Here is a 15,880-nt window from a genome sequence, read left to right on the forward strand (position 1 = left end):
TTCCGATTAAATCTATCTACACTGGCCAGGAACTTGAAACATCAAGAACAATTAAATGAACATAGGATTTTATCTCTATTTACTTAGAGGAACAGATTCCATCTTGATCAACACCTACCTCCATATATAACTAGTAGGAGCCAACACATGCTCATATACCCATACACAGTACAAGTATGAAAGCAGTATCAAACTCAAACCACCTATATACAGGCTATCTCAGGTCTAAAGATTATATGTACTGATATGATTTATGACAAAATATTGACAAGAGTAAACTCCATGTGCTTGTTATAAGTGTCACTGGTTCGGCCTACTTATCATTTATAAGTGCCTATCATGTTTGTCATATGGCATGAGACTCACCATTCCATCTTATTTATATCTCATATAAATAACTTGGGAACAAACATGAATACAATCTTTCTGGATAAGTCATGTCCTTATTATGAAGTATCCTCGATTGTGAACCTATTTATGATACTTTGTCTTTGAAATATCACACTCATATTCTTAACAACTTAAGAATAGAATTTCTAACAAAATATCAATGGACCTTTTCTATTACACATAAATATCTTATGTAAACGGAAAAGTGAAAATGCCTTTTATTAATAAAAACATGTACAAAATACATACTAAATGATATGCTCTAGGGCATACTACTAACACATCCATGGGTTGCAGCGATAAAAGTATTGAATTTGGGGGTGCAATTCCTCATTCTAGTCTTGGTAATTTGATTTTGAGGATTCAATTTTGAAATTTCTTGACATAAAGATTTAACTTTAGTGAACTATTCACTTACCTTTATATCTTGTTACGAGATTGATAACAACTCATTCTCGAGTTATTGCAACTTTGCGTCATTCGTCCAAGCAAATAACTCAGCAAGAGTGCCCTACGCCTCTTTAGGGGTCTTTGTATCCTTAATTCGTTGCAACAAATCATCCTCCACCAAGATTGACAAAGCTAGATTTACCGTCCTTGACCTTCCATTTCTTGAGGTCTTTGGAATTTGTTAGACCAAGCAAATAAAATTGCATACGAGTACTCCAAGTGTTATAATTATTGTTATTGAGTTTTTCTAGAGTGCTTACTGAAGTTGACATGTCTGCCATAGTGACTTGGTTATTTGATCCAATTAATTAACCAAGTTTGGTTCCTAACCAACAAGCTCTATAGTCCCAAATTGTCTAAAAGCAAAATCTCCTTTGATCCTAGATCGATGATTGGCAATGCCACTTCTTGGCAACTTAACGCGATCTTCAACATTGACTTTTAGAAGACCTAGTCCCAGACCAATGCGTTCCACAATCCAATTGTGCCCGATAAAATCTCCTCTTATAACACCTGAGTTTGCATGGTCCCTAACTGTTGGCTTTAATATAGGTCCTTGACCACCTGCTCTGATACCACTTGTTGAAAATCAAAGGATGAAAAGGATGGACTTAAATGAAATTTTTATTATGAAGGACTAAACCAAAATTTTACAATCCACTTTTTTATAACCCTTCACATGCACACCACTTACACCTAAAACACCCACACACGCTCACTTGAATACACACGTACACAAAGTGCTTCACTCTATCTCACATCCTCCCTTTTACACTTGCACACACACTTGCACTTATACACAGCACCAACACACAACACATATTTATAGTTAATGTAGGGCAATGATGAGAAGCTCTAGATGCTTCTCTATATTCGGTGTAGAGAAGCTAAGCCAAGTCAGTGATAAAGCTCCATGTTTCTTAAAATCGGTTATGAAGCTTCAAGAAAGCTTTTTTGAATGGCGTTGTGTACTTGATCATTAAGGAAGAGAATTCTGGATTATTTGATAAGAGAGAGAGGTTTTATTTAATAATTGGTTTTAAGCGGATTTATCTTGTCAAGAGGTGAGTTAGATTTATTTGTTAAACATATTTTTATCCTTTCATTGGTGATGTAGTTTAAATTTAGATGGTGATGAAAACCCTGTATTGCTTCAGATGATGTGAGGAAATTTTGGATATGGGGTTATTAGTTGTCACTAACGATGTATGTGCATAATGGAATTGCTATGAATGAATTTTTGGGGAAGAGTTGGAATCATGTAGGCTTCATTTTCTGAAATTTGTGCAAGCAAATACAGAAAAATAATTACTTAGTCAAGGACACTAACTGTTAATATGGAAATTCTGCTATCGCAGTTTCCTACTAATTCAACAGAAACATTAGGAATTATTGTTTTAAAGTCCCATGGAATTTCCATGAAGCTTACTGGTATTGGATTAATGTTGGAGCTCTGATTACATATATCTTTCTGTTTAATTTCCTCTTCACTTTATCCCTGATGTATCTCAATCATAAATATTTGCATTTACATTTTCAGTTCTAAGACATAGGGCAAACATTCTGATCAGTCAAATCGATTGCATCATTTGGGAAGTCTCAGACAATACTTTCGAAAAAGGCCTTTGCTAAGAAAAATGCAAATAAAACTGGGGAGTTTATTAAACTCTCAACAAGCAAGAAAAGCTCTTCCAGTGGGTAGTAAGACGAGCCCCTATTTATGTTTTTTTTTTCATTTTTTTTCTTTTTCTGCCATGTATGATTCAAGCTATATGTTAACCATTGTAAAAACAACACATAATAGGGAGTGCAAGCCATATAAATTCCCTATCCTGAATGCCATTTGTTAGCGTGAGAAAATGTAATGATGTAAACTACGACATGAAGCAGGGAATGGTTCTCCCGTTTCAACCCCTTTCCATCACTTTTGACTCAGATATGCTATAACCATGCCACAGATATCTTAAAGCTTTATTTAAAAAGCAAAAGTGTTTTAGATTAGAATCTTGAATTTTTACATCATATACTTGCAAGAAATGAAAGCTCAAGGTTTACTGCAGATCATCTAGAACTTTTGAAGGGTATCAGTGGTACTTTCAGGCCAGGAATTCTGACAGCTTTAATGGGTTTTAATGGTGTTGGAAAGACCACTTTAATGGATGTACTGGCTGGAAGAAAAACTGGAGGTTACATTAAGGGAAACATCACAATATCTGGATACCCAAAGAAGTAAGAAACTCTTGCTTGCATATCAACATACTGTGACCAAAATGATATCCATTCCCCTCATGTAGTTCTATGAATCATTGCTTTTTTCTACATGGCTTCTACTACCAACTAAGATTGATTTTAATAAAACAAAGGTACATTTACATTTTATTAAGTTTTCTGCCTTTTTTTGTTAGAGATATGAGTAGTGACATTATACTGAATCCAAATAGCAGAAGCCAGATAGAAATCAGAATGCAAGAAGAGCTTTTTCTATTTACCTATAAGTTTTTTCATAGGAAATTTAATTGATGGCTTTCAACTATTCAATTGAGGAATTAATGGAGCTTGTGGAACTGACTTCTTTAAGAGAAGCACTTGTTGGATTACTTGGTGTGAATGGCCTTTCTATTGAGCAGCGCAAAAGGATGACAATTACAATTGAGCTTGTAGTTAACCAAACAATCTTTTTCATGGATGAGCAAGCCTCTGGCCTTGATGCTAGGGCAGCAGCCATAGTTATGACTTATGAGAACAGTGAGGAATACTTTAGACATTGGGCGAACTGTGGTGCATACAATACACTAGCCAAGCATTGACATTTTTTTTATGCTTTTGATGAGGTGAGACATTTTCATTGGTTAAACAAGCAAGGATATGCTTCGGTTATCTTTGCTATGTGCAAATAAATCTATGTTGGTCCAGTTGGACAACATGCCTATCACTTGATTAGATATTTTGAGGTTAAGAGCTAATAAAATGCATGGTGCTAGAATCATTTTGTTCTTTCCTATTTGCTACTAAATTTCTAACGTTGAGAACTCAAAATTATTATGTAGGAACTTAGATGTTGGAAGTTACTACAGCAACATAAGAAGCTTTTGGGGTTAACTTCACTGATACATACAAGAACTCAAAACTATACAAGTCAGTTGATCTTAACATTTTGAAAATTATATAATTGAATTTATGAGTTATTGACATCAAATATGTTTAGGAGAAACAAAGCCTTGATCAAGGAACTAAGCAAAACTCCACCAGCTTCAGAAATTGTTATGCACCACGAAAACATATAAACTACATAGAAATAAAATAAACACATAAAACACCAATATTTACGTGATTCGACCTCTTCACATAGGGTTACATCCACAGGCATGCTATCTTCCATTATAATCAATAAATAATCATTCATTATAAGCTCAAAACTATACTACCCATCAACCAATTATACCCAACAGAACACACACTATATAACTGCTTATAGTAAATACATTAGTTAGTTCTCTTTATCTCCTCTTGACATAACCTAATATATTTACTATTACAACTACTACACCACAACGAGTGTCTTCAACTACATGGGCAAGGGCCCTCTCGCCAATGGATAAGAATTTCTTTCTCTTGAATTCTATGCCCTTTCTCCATCTTAGGCCAAAGTCTCTTTCCCTCCATGGGACTGCAATGGGCAGGAGCCCCTCATCAACGGGCAGAGCCAAATCCTCAGCAATTAGTAAAGCCCCTCTCTACAATGGGTGACAACCCCTCTCCATGGGCAAAGCCACTCTCCATGAGTAAAGTCACTCCCTATGGGTGAAGCCAAATAACCTTTTCACCATTCTTCTATTTATAGTGTTAATTTCCTTAATCCTAATATCATTAGGAATCTCACTCAATTTAGAAATAACACTAAAATAAAAGTTCTACTCAATATAGAAAATATTTCTTCATCTTATTAAGGAATATTTCTCCTACTCAAATTTTGTAAGGGTCTTCCAAATCAATCAGAATTTGGGGTCATAAATCTAACAATTTCCACGATGACACAAAATCATCGACTATTACATATCTCCAATTCTTCGGTGTCATCAAATCATCAATTCTTCATGTTTGAGCTTGAATCCTTCAAATTATCAACCTCTTCAATCTTTATCTTAGGTATAACTTGCTTCTTTCTTCAAAAGAAAATCTTTACATCATCAATTTTCTTGATTTTGCATTAAGAGCTCCACTTGAATTTCAACTCTCTACCATCACCATTATTACATGTGCAACTTTTTATAAGTCACAGTAGCTCCACTTTCAATCATACTCACTAGAATCATTTCCATGCTCTGATACCAATTATTATGCATCACATAAATATGTTAACTGCAAAGAAACAAAGTAAATACACGAAACAACAATATTTGCGTGGTTTACACTCTTCACATAGGGCTACATCCATGGGCATGCCATCCTTCACTATAATTAATAAATAATCATTCATTACAATCTCAAAATTATACTACCCATCAACCAATTACATGAAAGAGAAGTAACACTATATAACTACTCATAGTAAATACATTAATTAGTCCTCTCAGTCTCCTCTAGATATAACCTAATATATTTACTATTACAACTGCTACACTACAAAGGGTGTCTTCAATTACATCGATAAGAGCCCTCTAACCAATGGACAAGAATTCTTTTCTTTTGAATTTTATGCCCTTTCTCCACCTTAGGCCAAAACCCTTTTTCCTCTATGGGACTGCCCCTCATCAATGGGCAGAGCCAAATCCCTAGCAATTGGTAAAGCCCCTCTCTACAATGGGCGTTAACCCCTCTCCATGGGCAAAGCCACTCCCTATAGGTGAAGCCAAATAACTTTTTCACTATTCTCCTATTTATAGTATTAATTCCCTCAATCCTAATATAATTAGGAATCCCACTCAATTTAGGAATAACATTAAAATAAGAGTTCTACTCAATATATGAAATATTCTTCCATCTTATTGAGGAATATTTCTCCGACTCAAATTAAGTAAGAGTCTTCCAAATCAACTAAGATTTTGGGTCATAAATCTAACAAAAGATTTGTATTTCCCAGCTCAATACTCAAAGTCCTTCTTAACTTAATGTATTGCTTGTCTTTGGAAGTAGCATTGGTCATACTAGTGAAACCTACCTTACTATGCAGTGAGACTCTTAAGCATAACACTCCTAGCTTTAATGATAAGAACAATATTCTAGATTTTGTCTCCAAAAGGTACAGAAAAAATGTGAGAATACTTTCTAACAAAGGCACACCGCTTCTCATGCTTCCTCTCTAACTTGAGCGAATACCTGTAAATTGCATACTCAAACAACAAGATATCTTAAGTGCAATGGGTTCTATATATGATGCTTTTTTCTTCTTAGGATTTATGAATGTTTCATCAGTGCAGCCGATTGTGGCTATTGAGAGAATAGTATTTTATATAGAAAGAGCAGCTGGGATGTATTCTGTATTGCCATATGCTTTTGAACGGATGATTAAATCCATTGCCTTAGTCTATACGTCTTTCTGTCTTTAAATTATCTCAGAACCTAATCATTGTTCGACCTCGTATACATATTACAAATATTAGTGTTAAGCAAAAGCCCACTTAACCAAATTGATAAAATCATGAGGAGTGTCATTTCCACAACATACTTGTATGTGCACAATTGAAGCTTCCTTTCCACGATTCTATGCGAATCAATGCTCAATTGGCCTTTCAATCTCTAATTTGTTGCATTGCACATGTCAATTTGATTAACAACGGATCGTGTACATATTCATTACAACATATACAATTACACCACAAATTTTGCAAACAACAAAGTCGGAAGTGCAAGAAAGAATAAATAATTCATTAGATTACAAAAATGTGGGTTTAATTGCATGTGGAAAAATTTGATCCCACTAAAAGAATAACCGTTATAAGTCTAACATAAAATTATATTGTTCAGTCGTCCTCTAAATCATTAGCTTATCTGAAATAAAAGATGCATTGTTAATTCTTTAAGTTTCTTATCGTCAAACAACTTGAGATCGAAATCGTGTTAAGGTTGTTGGGAAGAACATTTGTCAAACTCCTTCTGCCTTTATGATGGAGAAAATGATTCCTGATGCAACCTTAAAAAGAATGAGACAGAAATAAGAACTTTAAGATAATATTAATAGAAGTCATTTTAAAATTTAAGAAATAATTGTAAGTATAGTCAGCTATACATACTGAAATCATTCTTGACCCAATCCATATGCGTGGAACAAAAGGAAATGGAACTACTGAGCAGCCAACACCATAGAAAGCCAAAGCTAAAAAATTGAGAAACAAATTCAGTAGTCCATTGTATTTATAAGTGTATGTTTAATAACAATAAGGTTCGTTGGTATTGAAGTAGTCTCAAGAATAGATTAGGAGGTTTGAAATTCAAATTTTAATCGAAATCAATTATAATTAAAAAAAAAATTGAATTTTTATACTATGTTTTTGCGGATTTTTCTAATAATAAAATTCTGATTTATTAAAAAAAAAACTAATGAATGTGTTTAATGGATGTTATGTGATTCAGTTGAAATCTTGTCCTTCACATTTTCATCCTCCCTTGCACTCAGATCTAAATATAATAATACAAAAAACAAGAAAGAAAAAAGAATTGCCCAAAGCAAGCCCACCACTCAAGATTGAAGGGCAAGGAGAGGTTGGCCTAAAAATCACGCCTCGATCCAATTGAAATAAGGCCATTATAATTATTATTTTATTTATCAAGTAAAAATTAAATTAAAAATAAAACAAAATACAGAAAATTAAATTAAAAATAAAACAAAATACACCCAAAAACAGGATAAATTATTGCCTACGATCGACCTGAAGAAAACTAAACTGATTCAACTTTGTTGGGGCCAGGCAAATCATCATATGGCAAAGAAAACGAACCAACCAAACTTATATTGCAAAGCATTGCGGTGAAGACTTGAGCAATAATGAAAGTGAAGATCATGTTCACAGAGACATTAAGTGTTCAGTTATAACAAATGAGTGTTCAGCACTAAATTGAATAAACAAGGGGTACAGAAAAATAAGAATAAATTGCTCTACTGTTGAACATTGAAACTATTGGAGCTAACTTAAAAGACTGAGCTTACCTAATTCTTTCTTCTTTTTTTTTTTATTCCCACGTTGAAAGAAACCCAGAAAAGATGACATTCTCACAGGGCATCCTTGGGGGCAAAAAAAAGAAAAGAAATTCAACCTGTGCATAGATTAGTTAAGTTAAATACTAATTAAGCAATCTCAAATCCACACAATGGACAAACTCTACTCCTTTCTAGCCAATTACAGATGCAACGATGATGATAAAGATGTGAACATGGCATGCAAATTGCTTCCGAACCAATCAACATCTCCTCTAAACAAATAGAGCACTGTTGATTCATAGGTCCGTCAACTTTCACAATCTCCAAAGCTTCAATGGATGATTTAGTAGCAGGCACTAGCAGGCTTAAATCTGCGGGATCATCATTACTCGCAACCTCAAAGATTATTGCAGGAACTTCAATGTTAACCACCAAAAGGAGATCCTTACGAGGACTCACACTGTATTTATCATGGTCACTTCCAAATCGACGAACGTTATAGATAATCTGTTCTCTAAAGAATTCCTAAATGGGAACATTCATATCAAGAAGAATTTGACGAACAGTAGACCTGGATATTTCTGGATGCAAGAAACGGTCAAGTTCAACTAGGAATGTGCGTTGGCTAGTGTCACATTCCAAGTTGGCGTAAAGAAGAAGTGAATTTGATTCATCATCATCTTCTTCCTCCATTGCTGAATGAAGATGAGGAATGAAGGTGGCGATGACCTTGATGGAGAACATATTACTTGAGAAGGAAGCATCCTGTGGTTCAACAAAGTGGTGAAGTGGAATCACATTGCAATAGATTTCGCAATCTTCAATTGAGATCGCCATAGAAAAATCAGGACAAGCTAGGTATGAATTATTGTACAAGGAAAATCAAAGAGATATAGGCGGAGCATTTGTAGTAGTTCTAAATCCTAATTTAAATGGGAAACTATTCCAAGAAGACAAAGGCATACAACCGCCTTAGTTGATAGCTATTCCTCCTTTTACTCCTCACCTAATTAATGCTGGTTTTAAGTTCTCACACACGAAACCAATTCCAATTAGTATTATACTAACTACTTCCCTACACAAGTAAATCATAATAATAATAATAATAAAATAATAATAAAAAAAAAGAAACAGGGGCAAGGAGAGGTAGGCCTCTAAAGCCATTATATTTATTATTTTATTTATCAAGTAAAAATTAAATAAAGAAACGACAATACTGTAATAATTCATCTATTTATTTTTTTTAAATTTATCATTATTTATAAATATAAATGAATTTGAATTAGGCCCTGCGAAGTTAAACGTCTGAAAAAAACAAGAAATAAAAAAAGCATAGCCCAAAGGAAGCCCACCACTCAAGAAACAAAGGCAAGGAGAGGTTCGCCTCTAAAACTACACTTTGATCCAATTAAGAAAGTGTTTTGTTCGATTATTGAACGTAGTTAATAGTTGATAGATATTTAAATAATTTAATTAAAGTGTTTGATAAACTCTAAAAAATTAGTAAATAATTGATAGAGAACTAATAAAATATTAAATTGAAATACTAATAATTGACCAGCCAAGTTATTCGTCTTCAAAAAAAGAAAGAAAAAATAGCCTAAAGGAAGCCAAACACTCAAGAAACAAGGGCAAGAAGAGGTTGGCCTCTAAAACTACACTTTGATCTAATTGAGGGAGTGTTTAATTCAGCTATTAGTTATAGTTAATACTTAATAATTCAGTTAAATTAAAGTGTTTGATAAATTTTAAAAATTTAATAAATAGCTGATAGAGAGTTGGTAAAATATTAAACCAGAACAGTTTATATTAACCCTAAAATAAGAGCTATTTTCAAACTGTTATATATATATATATATATATATATATAAACTGTTATATATATATATATATAACAGTTTATATATATATATATATATATATATATATAACAGTTTGAAAATAGCTCTTATTTTAGGGTTGGAGAAAAATACTCTTTTTTTTATCTTGACTCTTCGAGCTTTGTTATCAGAACACTACTACGCCTTGCTCCTTCACTGCTTCCACTGTGGCTCCACTTCCTCGATAATACTTTCTTTTTTTTTGGACATTATTATGAATATTTTAGAATAAATAAAGTATCATAAAATTAATATTAGGTTTGCATATAGTCAATGTTAAAAACAATAATAAAATAAATAATATAATACAATAAATTAATAATTATATATTTAATCCAATAATAAAATAAATAATATAATGTAATACATTAATAATTATTTATTTATTTTAATAAAAAAATAAATTATATAATATATATCATTATTAATAATTTTATATATAAATAACATTTAAATATAATTTTAACAAATACTTAACATAAATCAACGAATATTAGCTATATGTTATCAACTAATAGCTATTAGTTATCGGCTATCAGCTGCATCTAACGGTTAAATTAAACATATCTTAAAATAAAGTCATTATATTTATTATTTCATTTATTAAGTAAAAATTAAATAAAAAAACCACAATACTCTAAAATAAAACAAAATACCGCCAAAAATAGGATAAATTTATTGCCTAAGAAAACTAAGCTAATTCAACTTGCTTGGGGCTAGGCAAATCATCGTAGTATTTTCTCCAATAAGGATGATTCTTCCACACGGTGATCATCTCTTCAATGGGGACACCTTTAGTCTCAGGCAGAAGATAGTAAATGAAGAGGCCCATGACCATAATGAAGAAAGCAAAGAAAAGGAACAATCCAAACTTCATATGGCAAAGCATTGCTGTGAAGACTTGAGCAATAATGAAAGTGAAGATCATGTTCACAGAGACAGTGATACTCTGAGCAGCTGATCGAATTTCCAATGGGAAGATTTCGCTTGGCACCAACCAGCCTAGAGGCCCCCAAGACCATGCATACCCAGCAACAAATATGCATATCAGAATCACCACAATCACTGCATACCATGTGGGTAAATCTCCTGGATTCCCATTCACTCCAAACTTAAGTCCAATTGCAAGTGCTACAACAAGCTGTTCATTAACATATGAGTTAGTAGTCCAGTAAATAATTCTACAACACAACAAATTCAAAGAGAAAAGAACAGTAAAGTACCTGACAAATAAACATCTGCAAGCTTCCTTCCAGGTAGAGAGCTCTTCTTCCAACCTTGTCAACAGTAAAGATTGAAACTACGGTTGCTAGAGAATTAATAATACCTGTAATTAAAGCAGACATGAGGGAAGCTTGGTTTTTGAAGCCAATGGTTCTGAACAAAACAGGAGCATAAAACACAATCACGTTCATGCCAGTGAGCTGTTGAAACATTGGAATGCAGATAGCCATAACAAGATGGGGTCTGTACTGTCTCTTAATGATATTTCTCCAGGAATTTTTAACCAACTTAGCTGCTTCACTAGCTGTAATTAGATCATTAAACTCCTCATCGACGTTGGGGACGCCGCGGAGTTCAATAAGTTTTTCTTTGGCTTTCTCATGATGGTCTCGCTCAATCAGAGAATTTGGTGTCTCGGGAAGGAAAAAGGAGCCTATGATAATGATCAGAGCTGGAACTAAAGCAATACCCAAACTCAAACGCCATCCCCAACCATCAATCTTGGCAAAGAAATAGTTTAGAAGGTCGGCAACTAGAATACCAATTGTTATTGACAATTGGAACATCATGTTTAGACCACCCCTGTATCTGTGTGGAGCAACTTCTGAGAGATATATCGGAACAGACTGTAAACAAAATTATAAGCATCAGATTCCAACCAAGTATACAAATTTTTGGAGAAAAAAAAAAGAACGTGAAACTATACCTGATTGGCACTTCCAACACCAAAACCAAGCAACAGACGACCAATAATGAGCATGGCAAGATTCTGAGCAAACCCATTAAGGATTGCACCAACAGCAAAAAGGACCCCACCGGCAACCATAGAAGCCCGGCGCCCCAATTTTCTGGTGATATAGGAGGCAAATATGGATGAAACAAGAGCAGCAAGATATAAAGAAGAGGTGAACAACGTCAATATCTGGCTATCAAAAGCGCAGTATTGGTTAACCGATTGATGAACCAGTGACTGCTTCCGGTAAACAGCAGGAAAGAACTTCTTCAAGAAATCATCCATGGATATAACACCGCCTGCATGTAGTTAATTTAGTACCATATTAATCAGGGCTTAAACACATTAGTCAAACAAATTCTCAACACAATTAGCTTAGCTAGAACACACCTGAAATACCCAGATCGTATCCAAAGATTAAACCTCCTGTAGCTGCAATAACACAGGTAATGAAAACATGGAGAGTAAGGTTGCCAGGGTAATCCTTCCCAGCGGTCGCTGAAACAATAACTCCGCCAGCCATAGTTGCTTTTTTGCTTGAGATCGATTGAGAGACTAAGGAATAAGATTATTGAGAAGCTAAAAATAGATGGATTGAGAGTGAAATAGCATGCTGCTTTTATATAGACTGCTGGGAGAGCTGCTACCATTGTTCTACTAGGATTTGTATAAGTTTATTCTATTGACAGAGTAGTGTTTGGATTTGAGGATTTCAGATGATCTGGCGGAATGGAATTTGGATTTAATTTGAAGATTTAGTGTTAGAATTTTATTTGAATTAATATGCTGACCAGAGAAACATATTAGTATTGGGACACCAACCCGGCAAGACTATTTATCATGAACGAACACTGAATATGCCGACAAGAAAATAATAATTTTTATTTTTCCTTTTTTCCTATTTTTCTTTTATCCTTCAATTGGTACGTATGAAATCATTTTAAAAAATATAAATAATTTATTAACAATTAAACTTCAAATTTAAAAAATTAAATGATATTTATGAATAATTTATTTATTAATATTTAAAAAATAAATTTATTTTTCACTTTTCTTAAATATTAAGTATGGAACTTATTAAAATCTTTTTTTTAATCAGTAATTCAATTATTTTTTATTTTTTAAATGTGCATAATTGTGTTTTTAATTATTTATTATATTCTATTTTTCAAATCTGATATATTTATATTTCTGTTTATGTATATAATTATAGATTATATTTTAAAAAATAAATATTCCAATAAAAGATATAAAGTTTGAAAAATCAAATTACCAAAACAAATAAATATGCCGTTAATAGTATAACTTTTCAATAATTTATATGGTTAAATGAATAAAAAATCGTAAAATATTGTATAGGAAAATAATAATGATTTTGTAATTATTGAGAAATACAACAAAATTTAATTTTACAAAAACAAGCTCAAGACCTAAAAAAAATCAATATGAGAAGAAAAAAAATATGATCACAAATTAGAAAATTATTATTATTATTATTATTATTATTATTATTATTATTATTATTATTATTATTATTATTAAGGATATTCATTATTATATTTGCTTTTATGATCAAATTCTTTCTAATAGTATATAGTCTTTTTTAAATACAATTATTTAAAGTATTTAGTCTTTTTTATTTTATTGTCACAATTTTATAAACAAATATTTAGAGGAAAATAATTGATAATCATTTAAGAAATAAAAATTTAATTTAAATTTAATAGATATATAATTATTTAAAATTTTAATATAAATTTAAATTATATTTAACATAATTAACTAAAAAATTTATCGTTTATTGTATAAATTTAAAATATAAAATATTAAAAAAATAAATAATAATTATATTATTAAAATAAAAAATAAATAATTTGCAATGCATGGATAAAGCAACTAATTTTTCATGTGTGTGAGCTAAGAATTTTGTCTTAGAGTGATAAGGAAATTACAATCATTTGATATGCCTCGTAATAATTTTTCTAGTGAGATTCTAAATTACCTAATTAAATGTGCATTGGAATATGTCAATTTATATTTTAACAATTTTGATGGTGATGTTCCTGTCAAAGGACTTTGGCAAATGTTACCGCAATATCAATTGCAAGACACTGATTTCGTTATATATGTGGCTTTGATATTGCGTATGGTCGCTGCAATTAATTTCATGCGCAAAACATGTTTGATTAATTGCTTCAGTTGCATGCTTGCCACATGTTTGATGAAATTTTGACACCATTCATTTCCCATCTCAAAACTTTAATCCCGAAAATGGAATAGTGGACTTTAGTGAAATAACAACTTGCTCTATTTTCTCTTCTATGTTCTTATGCTACAAAATCAGATGACGATCATGGGTGAACATCTTCATCTCATTATGATTCAAGAGGATTTTACCCAACACACAAGAAAAATATACAATAAAAAAAGGAGAAAATTATCAAGTCCCATCATCCTATAAATACTGAGCTTTTAATCCAAGTTAAAGAATGGATACAATGTAATCTTTTGCATAGTTCTCTCAATATGTTACAGTCAAACTCAATTCTCTCAATATTACAGAACAGGACGAAGAAAAGAGAAAATGAAGAGGCATTTGTGACCATCCCAACAGTTCGTATTGCGCTTCTTCTTTCTTCTCTGAATATAAATGACCAACAATAGCTTGGTCAGTTTCCACAGTTACCCATTCCTAATACTGCAAAATGCTTTCATCCCCACATTCTCAATTCATGGGGAGATCACTAAAGTAAGCTGGCATTGTTATAGGAAAAAAGCATTTGTCTAAATCCCTCTGCTTTTATGATTAGGAAAAATTATGCCTGATGCACCCTGAAAAGAAAGTAAGTAGAAACATTGTTATATACAATTTTCATCCAAATACAGAATTCAGTGGAGAAAGTAACTAAAAGATGAAGTCATAAAATGAAAATGAGTGAGGAAGACACACCAAAATTAATCTAGCCCCAGTCAACATGTGCTTAGGCGAAGGAAATGGAAGTAATAAGCGTCCAACACCATAGACAGTCACAGCCAAAAAATGGAGAGCCAAGTTCAAAGGGTGAGGCTTTAGGCCTGGAAGTATAGCTATCGGTCCATTTGAGAAATTGCTGCCTAAGTGTCAAATAGTCGAAACATGCTTGACGCATTTCCTGCATTGATGGATCAGGTGATGCACTAAACGGCTTGTACAAGGCACCTACTTATTCATTCTTGTCCTTTCTCGTCTACTCCTAACAAATTTGCTATGCAATTGCATGTGTTATAGCCATTGTTACTGATCAAAGCTTGAAAGGAGTGTTGATCCTATGAAATATCACTAGTCTCCATATGAGTACTAATTTCTATATTGGTCAGGTTGGAAGCTTGTAATTAATTACATAAATCTAAGAATTAGTGAAAAGCCTTATTATTATTATTATTATTATTAATGAATTTTATTTAATTTAATATATACATATTAAAAAACTTTTTTTAAGTAAGAAATTCATTATTGTTATTATTAACGATAAAATGTATTTTTTTTGCAATTACAATTCATAAATATTTATTAATTTTTTGTAAATTTTATGTTAAATATAAAAAAATTAAGGTCATATATATATATAATTTAAATTTTTATGTTATTTATTTTTAAATGTTTAAATTAATCATTAAGAAACTAAAAGTCACATTTTCAATGGTAGGAATAATACGATATGGTATAATACACAAAAGGAAATAAATAAATAATTAATTAATAGAGTGCCATTTGCCACTTTAGTTAAACTTATTTTAAAGACTAACTTTATTACACAGCTATTCAAATTTTTTTTTATTCAGTTTGATTTAATTTTACGATTAATTTGGTTAGCTTCAGTTTGCAAAACTATGCTTTTCGATTGTTTGGATTCTATAGTTTGATTTGGTTCAGAACCAAACCAGCCGATTGCACTCCTAGCTTACCCCAAGCATCTCTCTCAAGATTCTTCTCCTACAATATCATGTTTCATAAATTTACTCACAACAAAAGAGCCATAAAACAAAAGGTAACATATCAAGCTAAAATTATTATTATTATTATTATTA

At 32.0% G+C, this 15,880-nt stretch overlaps 2 protein-coding genes and 1 pseudogene across 2 annotated transcripts; 1 reads left to right on the forward strand and 2 right to left on the reverse strand.

The window, feature by feature from the left end:
* The first annotated feature begins 2,962 nt into the window (after positions 1 to 2,962).
* On the forward strand, positions 2,963 to 3,636 carry LOC110641304 (ABC transporter G family member 39-like; annotated as a pseudogene).
* Positions 3,637 to 6,922: 3,286 nt separating this feature from the next.
* On the reverse strand, positions 6,923 to 8,812 carry LOC110655395 (uncharacterized). The gene is made up of 4 exons (XM_058134425.1): positions 8,547 to 8,812; positions 8,179 to 8,489; positions 7,071 to 7,153; positions 6,923 to 6,970 (listed from the first exon to the last, which is right to left on the reverse strand). The coding sequence occupies exons 1-4, from the start codon at positions 8,810 to 8,812 to the stop codon at positions 6,923 to 6,925; spliced, it is 708 nt and encodes a 235-aa protein (XP_057990408.1).
* A 1,611-nt stretch (positions 8,813 to 10,423) lies between these two features.
* Positions 10,424 to 12,384, reverse strand: LOC131173127 (sugar carrier protein C-like). The gene is made up of 4 exons (XM_058134932.1): positions 12,203 to 12,384; positions 11,786 to 12,111; positions 11,079 to 11,705; positions 10,424 to 10,996 (listed from the first exon to the last, which is right to left on the reverse strand). Exons 1-4 carry the CDS (start codon positions 12,333 to 12,335, stop codon positions 10,547 to 10,549), a joined length of 1,536 nt encoding a protein of 511 aa, XP_057990915.1. The 5' UTR covers positions 12,336 to 12,384; the 3' UTR covers positions 10,424 to 10,546.
* Between the last annotated feature and the right edge of the window lie 3,496 nt (positions 12,385 to 15,880).

The sequence above is a fragment of the Hevea brasiliensis genome, chromosome 14 (assembly GCF_030052815.1).
Source record: "Hevea brasiliensis isolate MT/VB/25A 57/8 chromosome 14, ASM3005281v1, whole genome shotgun sequence".
Classification (NCBI taxonomy): domain Eukaryota; kingdom Viridiplantae; phylum Streptophyta; class Magnoliopsida; order Malpighiales; family Euphorbiaceae; genus Hevea; species Hevea brasiliensis.